Source organism: Rhinolophus hipposideros (assembly GCF_964194185.1).
Source record: "Rhinolophus hipposideros genome assembly, chromosome: 5".
Classification (NCBI taxonomy): domain Eukaryota; kingdom Metazoa; phylum Chordata; class Mammalia; order Chiroptera; family Rhinolophidae; genus Rhinolophus; species Rhinolophus hipposideros.
In genome coordinates, this window is record NC_138051.1 from 2,957,644 (window position 1) to 2,969,013 (window position 11,370).

The 11,370-nt window shown below is 56.7% G+C and overlaps 1 protein-coding gene across 1 annotated transcript in view; it reads right to left on the bottom strand.

Annotated features, from left to right (window-relative positions):
* CCDC33 (coiled-coil domain containing 33) overlaps nt 1–10,769 on the bottom strand; it is an 83,868-nt gene extending 73,099 nt beyond the window's left edge. Inside the window, exon 1 of the mRNA XM_081049183.1 lies at nt 9,980–10,769. Coding sequence (XP_080905309.1) covers nt 9,980–10,089 — 110 coding nt within the window. The 5' untranslated portion in view covers nt 10,090–10,769. The remainder of the gene's footprint in view (nt 1–9,979) is intronic.
* Nucleotides 10,770–11,370: the final 601 nt, after the last annotated feature.

The following is an 11,370-nucleotide window of genomic DNA, read 5'->3' on the forward strand; positions in this document are numbered from 1 at the left end:
ACTTCAAGATGGAACTGGGGGTGGGTTCAGAGGTACAATGCAGCAGTCCTGCGTCGCAGGCTCCCGGGAAATGTGCCCACCCCCAGCCTGGCCCAACCCCAGGGTGCTGGAGGGGTATGTGTTTGCCTGAGAAACACCAGCCAGTGGCCCTGTGGGGGCCAGGCCCAAGCACAGCTGGGAGAGGGAGGGAAGGAGAAGGACTCTGCTTTCCTTCTGTGAGGCCCTAACTACGGCAAGTGCATGGTCTGGTTCCCAGGGGCTGCTGCCGTGGGCGGAGGTGAGTGGGGGGGGGGAGCTCAGGACATGGATGAAGCGTGCCCAAGCTCCAGAGCACCCCAACCCTGCACTGTCCTCTGAACACCCTCCAGGGCACACACCTGGGGGGCAGAACCTGTGTGCCACTGTCCCTGCCTCCGGAAGTCTCCCCTGACCAGCCCCTCTCTTTGATGCCCCTCCTTCAACACCAGCACGTGTGTGTGTGTGTGTGTGTGTGTGTGTGTGTGTGTGTGTGCAGCCATGCTGGGGTGCCCACGCGTGCACACACACACACACACACACACACACAGTCAGCCCCAGAGAGGTCTGTGTGCCCCACTGTACCCAATCTCCATCCCCCACCCCCAGCTGCCAGCCTTCAAGCTGCCTCTGAGGTCTCTAAGCTCAGCTCCCGCAGCTGCCCTTGGTCTCTCACCTCCTCAAAGCCTCAGAACATGAACAGTTATCAAGCTCTGGCCCCGTCCTGGAGAGGGCTTTGGAAGCTCAGGATGCAGGCCATCAGGCTTGTCCTGAGTGCCAATCCCAGGGCAGCTCCCAGGGTCCAAGGAACATGGGAAAGCCCCAGTTCAGCTCTGTTCTGGCTGCGGGGTCCTGGCTGGGCAGTCCCCCGAGTCCTGAAGCTCCTGGGGCCGGAGATGGATGGGCAGACTGAGAAAGAGGGAGGCTGGGCAGAACTTTCAGATGGGTGGGTGATAAAATGAGACATCTTGAGACCCTTTGACCTCATCCGCCATAGCCCTGTTTCTCGCTAACCTGGGAAACTTGGAGATGGGGGAAACAGGTTCAGATTAAGTTTGCTCCAGGCCAGATGCCAGGTGTGCCATGATGGGGCCTCATTTCTGTGCTGAGAAGGAAGGGCTAGTCCCCTCTACCTGCACCCTCCGCGCCCGCCTCTGAGTCAGGACGGCCAGCCTCCCCCAGCCTTCTGAAGGCCAAGAAGCAGCAGACCGCAGGCCTACCTCCATCCCTGGAAGGCACAGAAAAAAACCAGTGACTGCTCCTCAGCTCAGGAGCCCAACATCATGCAGCAGGGACAGAATGGGAGAGTCGGCCTCGGCAAGGGTGGCCACCTGAATAGGACGAGCAAAGGCTGGATTCTTGTGTTTCTGACCCTCCCTCGGCTGGCCCTGGAAGGGAAGGTTTTCTGGAGGAGGGAGGGCTTGAATAGATGGACATTCCCAAGTAGAAGATACCGTGTTTCCCTGAAAATAAGACCTAGCCAGTCAATGAGTCTTTTGGAGCAAAAATTAATGTAAGACCCAGTATTATTTTACTAATATAATATTAGACTAATTACTAATATAATATAAGACCGGGTCTTATATTAATTTTTGCTCCAAAAGACGCCGTAGAGCTGATTGTCCGGCTAGGTCTTATTTTTGGGGAAACACGGTGGCGCCTGAGGCTGGGAGGGGCCGTGAGCTGGCTCGGGGGCAGGTCTGGGGAGAGGTTGGCTGGCTGATCCAGGTCTGTGGTTGGGAACATGGGATTGGGTGGTCAGAGAGGAAGAGGGCAAGGCTTGTGGTCCTCTCTGACCCTGCTCTCTCTCCAGCCCCCTCTGGCCACGCCCATGTGTGGCGTGCTCCGAGGCCAGACAGTCAGGAGGGAAAAGCACTGGGCCTTACAACGTCTGGCCCTGGGCAACAGGAGCCACTCAGAGGAGGAGGCAGATAGTACCTGGTCTGAAGTCCCCTTCTCTCTCCCACTTCACCAGACAACACCACATCGATGACACCCCCACTCCATGCTGTCCCTCCCCCCGCCCCCAGTGCAACTGGTCCTTGTAGGTTTTGAGCTCTTCGGAGGTTCCCACTGAAGGCATGAACAGAGCTGTTATTCTCAGCAAAGCGATGGGCTCTCATCCTGGGTTCCATTTATTAATTGGACTGTAATGAACCATCGCTAATTGCCAATGGAGCTATACCACGACAGGTGGACCTCGATTTAAAGAATGACTGACTGGAGCAAGGGGGCTATAAACTGGAGACCAGCCAACTCCCCACCCACAGGGCCTGTCTCTCCCTGCACTTTCCTGCAGGGAGTGGGGACTGCTCTGGAAGTCAGAAATGGCACATCCCAAGCACCTCTGAGCTGAGCACTCTGCCAAAGGGAAATGTCTTTCTATAAAATAAGATTGCTGCTTCCCACCTGCCCCCACACACTTTATCTGAAATAGCCCTGCTGATGTCGGGCAGACCCTCGTGGGCAACACACACTCCCCATGGCAGCTCCTGGAGGAACAGCAGGGGTATTCTTTCCTCCTGACCCAGGGGAAAACCACAGCCCACAGAGCTGTAAACAGTGCAAACGCAGGCTCCAGCCCTGGCCTGAGGGACACTGTCACACCCTCTTCTCTCCTGGGGGGATTTCCTCGTTCAGAGAAATTGTTTTTCTCTGCTGAGGCAGGAGATGATGCGAAGCCAAGAAGGACCCCGGCCTGCACCATCTGCCAGCCAGCCTTTGGAGAATCCAGCAGTAGTCTGCCCCGTGGCCAGCTGGGTGAGGGGCCCTGGGACATCTCCTTAGGAGAGGGGGAGAGCCAGCTGTCAGCCAGCACAGCAGCTCCCGGAGACGGAATGACAGTCTCCTTGGCAAGGTAGTGGCCTGGGTGAGACAGCCCTGGAAGATCGCGCCATGACTTGGGATTGTGTGGGTCGCTCTGATCATGCAGTCTTCTGAGTATCGCCTTCCTCAGGGATGCGGCCTCAGAGCAGGAGAAATGTGGGCAGACATATGGGTGAACTTCCTAACCTCACAAGAATCACCTGAATCAGTCTGATTCTGGTTCCTGGCCTTGCTTGCATGGTGTTTAGTTGAAGCTCTGAAGTCTGGAGTATCTTAGACACACAGCCCTGCCTCCTGCCCCCTTCGCCAAAGACCAGCTTCCTGAGGGGTCCTGCTACCCAAGTGCAGAGGCCTGGACCCCGCTAACCACTGTCCACCTTGGGAGATTGTGGGCAAAGGATGAGTGAGGGAGATTTATCTGTTTACTCGCCACCACCTCCAACCCCAACTAGACCGAGCTCCTTGAGGACAGGGACCAGCTTTGACACTGCTGGATCTGTTCCCAGCTCCCAGTCCGGGCCCAGGGGGACCCAGCAAGTGTTTGTGAATGAAGGAAGCGGTGACAGGCCCTTGGAAAGTCCCATGGAGACAGGTAGCCCCTCTGCTCCAGCTCTGCTAGGCCTGCCCCGGCCCAGATGCTGGACCCTGCTGTACACCGCCCTAGAAGCAGCTCTTGGGCTGGGAGGGGGGTCCAGGTACCCTCCAAAAGAAAAGGAGGGGTACCTCTCAGACACGTACAGAGGACATGCAGCATGGGGAAGTCACTGGCCCCTGGGAGAAGAGGACAGTTGGCAAAACTGGAGGGGGAGGTTGAGTCCGAGTGGCTTGGGGGCTCAGGGGGAGGTGATGAAGAGAGGTCCAGAGATCCTAACTGAGCACAGGTGATTGGTCTTCCTGTAAAAGCTGGCCAGTCTCACACTGCTCTTTGGATTTCTGGCCTCTCTTGAAAATTTGAGAGAGCTGACAACCTAAGCTTGCATTACTCCACGGCAGAAATGGGTGTGGGGTGGCTCGGGGCTGCTCCTTAAACTGCCCTGTGTGCTCTGGAGTTGGCCGCAGTCACTTCTCCTCTGCTGCGTCACACACCTGGCTGGCTGCCACATTCCTGCAACTGGCTTGAGCCCTGAAGGCACAGACTTTGCCATCGTTGGTGCCATTCCTTCTGACAGAAGCTCGCTGTGTGTGTAGGGAGCACAGGTGACAGAAACGGGGAGACCACAAGCAGGAGGAGCTGAGCTGGAACCCAGATCCCAGCTCCCTGCCCGGTGGCCCCCCCGACTCTTCCACAGATGCTGGACCGTGTAGCACTTGACCATGAAGCCCATGGGGGCCAGGCAAGGGCAGAGGGAAGCCAGACACCACAACTCCTGGCTGCCCAGGTGTCCTGGGAGGCGGGAGGAGCCCTGCTGGCAGCTTTGCCCTCGCTCAGAAACAGGCCGGCAGCCTGTACAGAAGGCCCCACTGGCCTGCCTCGCTGCCTGAGGTCTCCCCAGGCATACTTGCTTCTCTGGGAAAGCACTGCCTTCCGGGGCTGTTTCTCCAGGAGCAGTGCCCCTGGGGAGACCTCGTGCTTTTTGGGTCTGAATAAGTGCTTCGGGCACGAGGGGCCCTGGGCGATGGTGATAGGGAAACATCTGGAAAGAATCCTTGTGGCTTCAGTCTGCCTGGGGAGTCACAGGCCAACCGTCCTTAACCACTGACACCAGCTGTGTTTACAACTGTGGGATGCAGGGATGTTCTCACCGAACAACAATTGTGAGGCTCTGAGACTTGAGACGTCGCGGGAGCAGGTGTGGGTAGGTCAGGCCACAGTGTGGGCTGGGGAACTTGTGGCGGGGATAAGACCCTGGCTCCCCAGGTCCTACCAGGGCCGTCTTTTTCCCACAGGCATTTTGCTGGGAGGGAAGGAGCCTTGACCTCTGGTCCAATGAGGATGCTCTTCAATGAGGATCTTCACATGCTCCACGCCCCCTGGACAGCCATGTGACCTCAAAGCAGTCCCTTCCTTGTCCTGGGCCTGGGCCTCCTGGGCTATCACGTGGAGCCAATGCCATCTGCCTCCCGGGCCTGCTGGGTGAGTGTCAGAGTGTGGAGAACCAAGCTTCACGGGAGTGTGGCATGGGACATCAGCGGCTGTTTTATTCCTGGGACTATCCCATGATCACTGTCACTGTCAGTGGGAATATCACTGGTTCACTGAGCCCATCTCTCTGGCTGCGGACACAACTCTGGGGTCACCTGTGAGTCGTGCCAGGCCTCTACCCACGTCACCCAAATCCCTGCCCTCTGGAGCCCTTTGCCAACGCCCTAGCCAGACAGGGGAAGGTGTGGGCAGTCCACACCTAGGAGAGCTCTGCAGGCTGGTCACTAGGTCTCTGGAAAGCTGGCTTAGAGTCCTGATGCCCACAGTCCGCTTTCGAGAGGGCGACTGATGCTCGAGGATTAAGGCGGGATGAGGTGGGAAGAGCTTGGATTTGAGAATCCTGGATCCCGGCTTGGGAACTTACTAGTTCTGGGACTTTGGCCAAGTCCCAGAAATGCTCTGAGCCTCGATAACCTCTTCTGTAAAATGAGGATCGTAGTTTACCTGGCTCACAGGACTAAGCAATGATTAAATTATGTGACACACACACACACACACACACACACACACACAGCACATTTGCCAGGTGTATGGTAGGCACTAGATAAATATAACCTCCTTTAACCTTCCTTCTTCATCTTTTACCAGGGCCTTAGACAATTGTCCCACTTTCAATAACTTCTTCAATTAATCACCAGGATCAGGGCTCAGTCTGTGACCAGTGTTGGGGCTCAGTCTGTGACCAAGGTCAGTCTCAGTCTGCGGCCAGGGTCAGGGCTCTTATGCTTATCCAAGAAAACCAAAGACTTCTGAGGACGACTGAATGGCCTTGCTCTGCACCCTGCCCCTCCACCAGGGCCTGGGCCAAGCTTACTCCACGTACACAGAAGGGGCAGCCCTCCTTCTCTCAGCGTGGCTATATCCCTGCTCATTAGCTCTGGGCAGCAAGCAGTCAGAGAGGCAGCTGCCAACTGGCAGCTCAGCCATCAGCTTTTGGCCAATGGTCAGAACCCCACAGGCCATCTCCTGGCTGGCCCCTTCCCCTCACCCTGCCCACTGGGCACCCCCACCTGTCAGGGCCACTGCCTTCCTGGTCCCTGCTGTGCTCTGATTGGCAGGTCTCTCTGTGCCAGGCTGGGAGGCAGGTGCTGGACACTGCTCAGGCCCCAGGGCCTTGAGCCAGGCACACAGACCAGTCAGGGAAGAACCCAGGCCGGGGCACTGGCTCAGCAGACCTGGGTGTAGAATCTATCTTGGGTGGTACAGCTGAGGCTCTTATTGCTTCTAAAGAACTGAGACTGTTTCCCAGGCCAGAGCACAAACACAGCAAGCTTGGAACAGCATGGAGGCCAAAGCATACATCCTGGCCATGGGAAGACGGAGACTCAGACGGGGCAGGGACTGGCCTGAGGTCACACAGAGTCGGGGGCTATGGCCAGACTCTGGGCTTTCCTGATTCCATTCTGGCTTCTCTCCACTGCCTTGTGGCTTTCTTCTGATAGGTCTCACGGGCCCACTGTGAGTACTGTTAAGGCTATCCCTCACCCCGCCCCCTGGCCCCTGCGCCATGATTTACCTGGCAGCATCTCTCCCTGTCTGGCTCCACCATCTCTGCAGCCCTTTGAAGCAGGTTCCCAGGTAAAGTATTCAGGCATTGAGAGGTGAAGTAACTTTCCCAAAGTCACAAAGTAAGCTAGAAATGGGGTGGATTCATTCATTCATTTATCCACTTATTCATGCATTCAATAATTACTTATTGACAGCTTCTTACATTCCAGATACTGTGTTGAATAGCAGGGATAGGATGGTGAGCAAAAGATACCTGGTGGTCGTTCATAACACAAGTGGGGCACAGTGGAGGGCGGCACTGAAGAAGAGGAAACCAGGAATTATCTAAAAGCACATAAAGCATGTGAAGCTGCAGCTGAGACACTGGAGAAGCACACAGCCCCACAGTGGGAAGCGTGTCATGGAGGAGCAGTTAGCCTGGTCTAGGAGGTCTCGGAGAGTTTCCTTGAGGAGGTGATGACTGAGCTGAGATCCAGAGAGGGGAGAGAGAGTGTGCAAAGGCCTGGAGTGGGAGGGAATGGGGTCTGATCCGAGAATAGAGAGCTGTCCGCTGTGACTGGAGCAAAGAGAAGGGGTCGTGTTGCTGGGGAGCTGGAGGGGTCGGCAAAGACCCAGCTGTGCTGGGCCTGGAATCCTCTTTATTCTGGGAGCAATGAGAAGCCATTGGACGATTGAAAGAATTGGTTCCTTTGGCAATATGGTACCATGGTGTCAAACGGTAACCTGATTTTGAAGGGGGTTTGAAGAGGGGCAAGATCAGAGGTACCAAGAGCAGAAGTGTAAGGTGGTGGAGCTGGTGGAGAGAAGCAGCCAAATCCAAGACAGGGGAGAAATTGGCATGACTTGGTGATGGATTGAATGGGGGTGAAAGAATGTGATCACTGATGTCAGGATGGGCGTGAGCTCATGTGGAGAGTATGGAGAAAGAACAACCGAGGGTTGAAACCTGGACAAGCCAACATTTAATGCCAGGTGGAAGAGATACAGGGGTGCCCAGGGAGGAAAACAAGAGAGTGGGGCATTTGGAAGCCTGGAAAAGAAAGGTCTTCAAATAGAATGAGTGGTCATGAGGGGCGGAGAGATTGAAAATGAAATGACTGACTGTTGGATGTAAGACCAGGCAGGCGATCGCTGGTGACTTTAAAGCTATTTCGGGGGAGAGGTGGGTCAGATTGGAAGCAGGTCAGTGGCTCAGATGCAGAGACAGAACCACAAGATGAGCCAAATGGACGCGTTGGCCTGGGGTGGTGGCCCCTGGAGGATGCACCTTGTTGCTAGACTGGCTCAAGGCTGGAGCCTGCATGGGCCGAAGGGGTCACACTCCAAACTAGGGAGGCCCCATCTTTGCACCTGAACCCTCTCCAGCTCCCCACTAATGGGCTCAGCAAGTGAATGGCTTCGGGGCACTCTCTGGTGCTTCAACCCCCACTCCCCACCACCATGGGTCTGCCCGCTGGCGATGCAAGTGGGGGGCAGAGCTGGCGGCCGCAGGAATCCCCAGGGCCCCACCTCCAATCAGAGGTGAAACGCCGTGGGATGGCAGCGAGCAGGAAACTAGGCCAGGAGACTAAGCTGAGAGAAGCAGAAAACACAGGCAATAGCAAGAGAAAAAATATTTTTAAAGAATATGACATTATATACTCATATATTTAATACATATTATTTAATGTACTATTTAATAGTATTTAATGTACATAACACATATGTGATATTGATTTTAAGCCTCAAAATACTCCTGGTGAGAAAAGCAAAACCTTTGGTGGACTCATGCCCCTGTATGCCTTCTTACTGTGCCTGTGGAGTCAGGCGCACGGGACTTCCTGTTCTTCCCAGGGCTGGGGCTGCAGAGAGCGTTGGTCCTCCCTCTGGGGTTCCTGCCTGGGGCTGGGGGCTCGCACTAAAAGCCGCTTTCAGCCTCCACCAGCTGGGCCTGCCTTTTCCGAAGCCCTCCCTTCTGCTTTCATTTGCATCTCATTAGCACCACCTTGGGCTGGTGGCAGCTCACCCTCCTGGCGCCCGGACGGCCGGCTGCAGCCTCGCGCAGGCCCGGCTCCCTGCCTCCTCCCGAGGTGGAGCTGGGTGCGGCGATGAGCTCCCCCCGCCCCCACACCCTGCACCCGGGCTTGGCTCCAACTGAGCGTTCCCATGGCAACCGGGTGATGGCGCAGGTCGCGATGCCTGCCGAGGAGCAGCGCGGGGCCCCCAGCTCCCCGCCCGCCGCCAGGCTGGATTGGTGATAGGCAGGGCCTCAATCTCCCGAGATGATGGGCGATAATTGGTTTATGGAAATAGCTGAGCGGGGAAGGCGAGCTCCCTGACAAGCCCGCTCTCCGCCACCTGTCCTTCCTCACTGCAGAAATGGAGCTGGGGGAGGGGAGGACCCGCGAGCTGGGCGAGTGGAACCGGCGCTTTGGACACAAGCAAGTGTTTCACCTGTTGGTCTCCAGCATACCGTCTATCCTCGTTTCACTCTGTGGGGGTTCAGGGGTTGTTGTCATAGTAACCTGGTGTTCCTCGGGCCCTAAGTCTGTGCTCAGGCCTATGCTGGGAGCACTGCAGGGGGAAATGGAGTCGAGACCTGGACCTGTACTGGGGAGCCCCATTTGGGGGACAGAGGAGCAGCACATAAGTTATATAAAGTGCATGTGACCAGTGTAGCCACTGCTGCCAGACTCCAGAGGAGGAAGGGCTCAACCCTGGTGGCTGCCTGGAGGAGGGGGCAGCATGAACCGGCTTTGAAGGTGGGATTTCAGCAACTGTTGGGGAGAGGGCTGGCTGGGGCAGGCACTCCCCAAAAGAAAATTGGGGAAAAGTTTGGAGGCAGGCACTGTATGATGCTGTTATTGGTGAAGGAGGGGAGGTGTAAGGAAGTGGTGGGGGGGGGCTGGTGGCTCCCACTGTCCACAGAAGGGGCTAAGGGAGGACAAGCTTATGGCAGGGGCCACTGCACAGGGCTTTTAATCAAGATTGAGCGGATGTCCAACATCCACGTGGAAGGCTCCGTTCAAGGACCAGAACTAGGGAAGCCCCCATGATAGACAGGACTGGAGCAGTGGTGGGGGCCAAAGAGGAGCATGGCCATGAGCAGCTTACCCCAGGGCTGCGCATGGTGGAATGAGGCCCCCCGAGGCCAGACGCAGCAGCCCCCAGGTCTTCTCCTTCCTTTGACAACCCCCAGACAGGCCTCCTCCCCAGGCACCCTGCCTTCTGAGACCAGGCTGTGGCCAAGCCCAGCCCAGAGGGCGCTGGATTCAACAAGTGGCCCTTCCTTCTTTCCCCAGCCCTAGTGAGCAGCTTCCACACAGCAAGAGGGTGCGAGGCCTCGCGTTGGCAGATCCCTCAGCCCCATGTGATTCACACTTGGCTTTCCCCCTGGGTATCAAGGCCCAGCCCCGAACCTTTGGGTGCTCACATTCCAAACATCCATACTTTGGTTTCTGTTCCAGCTGACACCAGCCCCCGCCCCACTCTCAGCCAGCTACTTACACTTCCACGTAGGGCCATGGCTCAGAGCCATCCTTGCAGGCAGGGAGGTTGGTGGCCCCATGAAGAGTGACAACGATGGTCTCCTTATTAGAGGGAGACAGGTGGCTCATGACAGATTCCACACTCTGGGAGCTGTTCAGGGGGTCCTCTGGGCCTTCCGCGACCTGTGGCGAGATCAGGGGCTAAGTGGCCTCTTCTGGTGTGCTTCCTTCCCAACTGCCTCCGTATAACTCGAATCCTCTCATAACGGTACTTCCTCTCCAAGTGTTTCCCTCTGTCAGGCCCCAACCCCGTCTGGAACTACAGGTCCCAAAGGTGCAGTCACCGTCGGCCCCATTTTCTCCTGACCTCTACCCCACACCCCACATCTCTCCTAGTCTCTCTCGTGCCTCTCCCTTCATCCTGGATCCATCACTTCCGGCAGAATGAGCTAGGCTCCTTCACCATTCAAGTCCAGTCCCACCGTTAACCCTTTACTTTTGCAGGTACACTTGCCTGTGATTCCCAACTCTTGTCTGCTTCTGAGGCCCTAGCAATTGGCCTTTTGCTGTCCTGTAACCTCATCCCAGGTCCCCCGTGCACACCACTTTACAGTTTACAAAGCTTATCCAGGGAGTCACCAGTGCATTAATGGAGATAAATGAATATGTCTGTTCCAGATGCCTCACCCATGTTCTACCCAGAGAACTCTGCAGGCCAGGAAGGAGGAGAGAGAGGTGCCTGCCCACACCTCCTAGGGGGCCTCTAGGCTGGTTGGCCCAAGCAGACTCACGTGCAGGGGCTCAACAACTCAATAATTTGGGATTCGTGGCCCAAAGGGCCACAGTGATGAGAGTTGCTGAGAGGAGACAGAAGCCATTGCTGGGGCAGTCAGGGAACGCAGGGTTGGGAGAACAGGCGTGGGTGGAGCAGGGAGGACAGGCTGGAAAGCAGAACTGGAGTGGGGACACAGAGCGGAAAGGGGCAGGAGCTTCCAGAGGCCGAGGGCGGGCCCAGGCTGTCTCTAGAGGCAGTGGGGAGTCGGTGGGGTGGTACAGATGGACGTTGTGGTGAGTAAAACCCTGGGGTGGGAGTGTGTGGACATGGGGCTGCTGTGACTTGGGGTGTCCTGGTCCTGCCGCTGCACTGGCCAGCTGACTCTCACTCTCAGTGCCTGGAATGACGTTGACACAGTTGACCCAGATTCACCTGGCAGGAGGCCACCCCACGCTTTGTCCTTCTGGCTGATAGACACTGGCTGATGTGAGGGGCAACAGAGGGGCCCTCCTGGCCCTGGGAGGGGAGCAGTGGACCTTTCAGGTTGGAGATGGGGCCCTGAGGGAGCCACTAGGGGCTGACCCTCTTCTCTGCAAAGCTCAGCCTGTCGGACTCTGCATTCTAGGCCAGGCCCT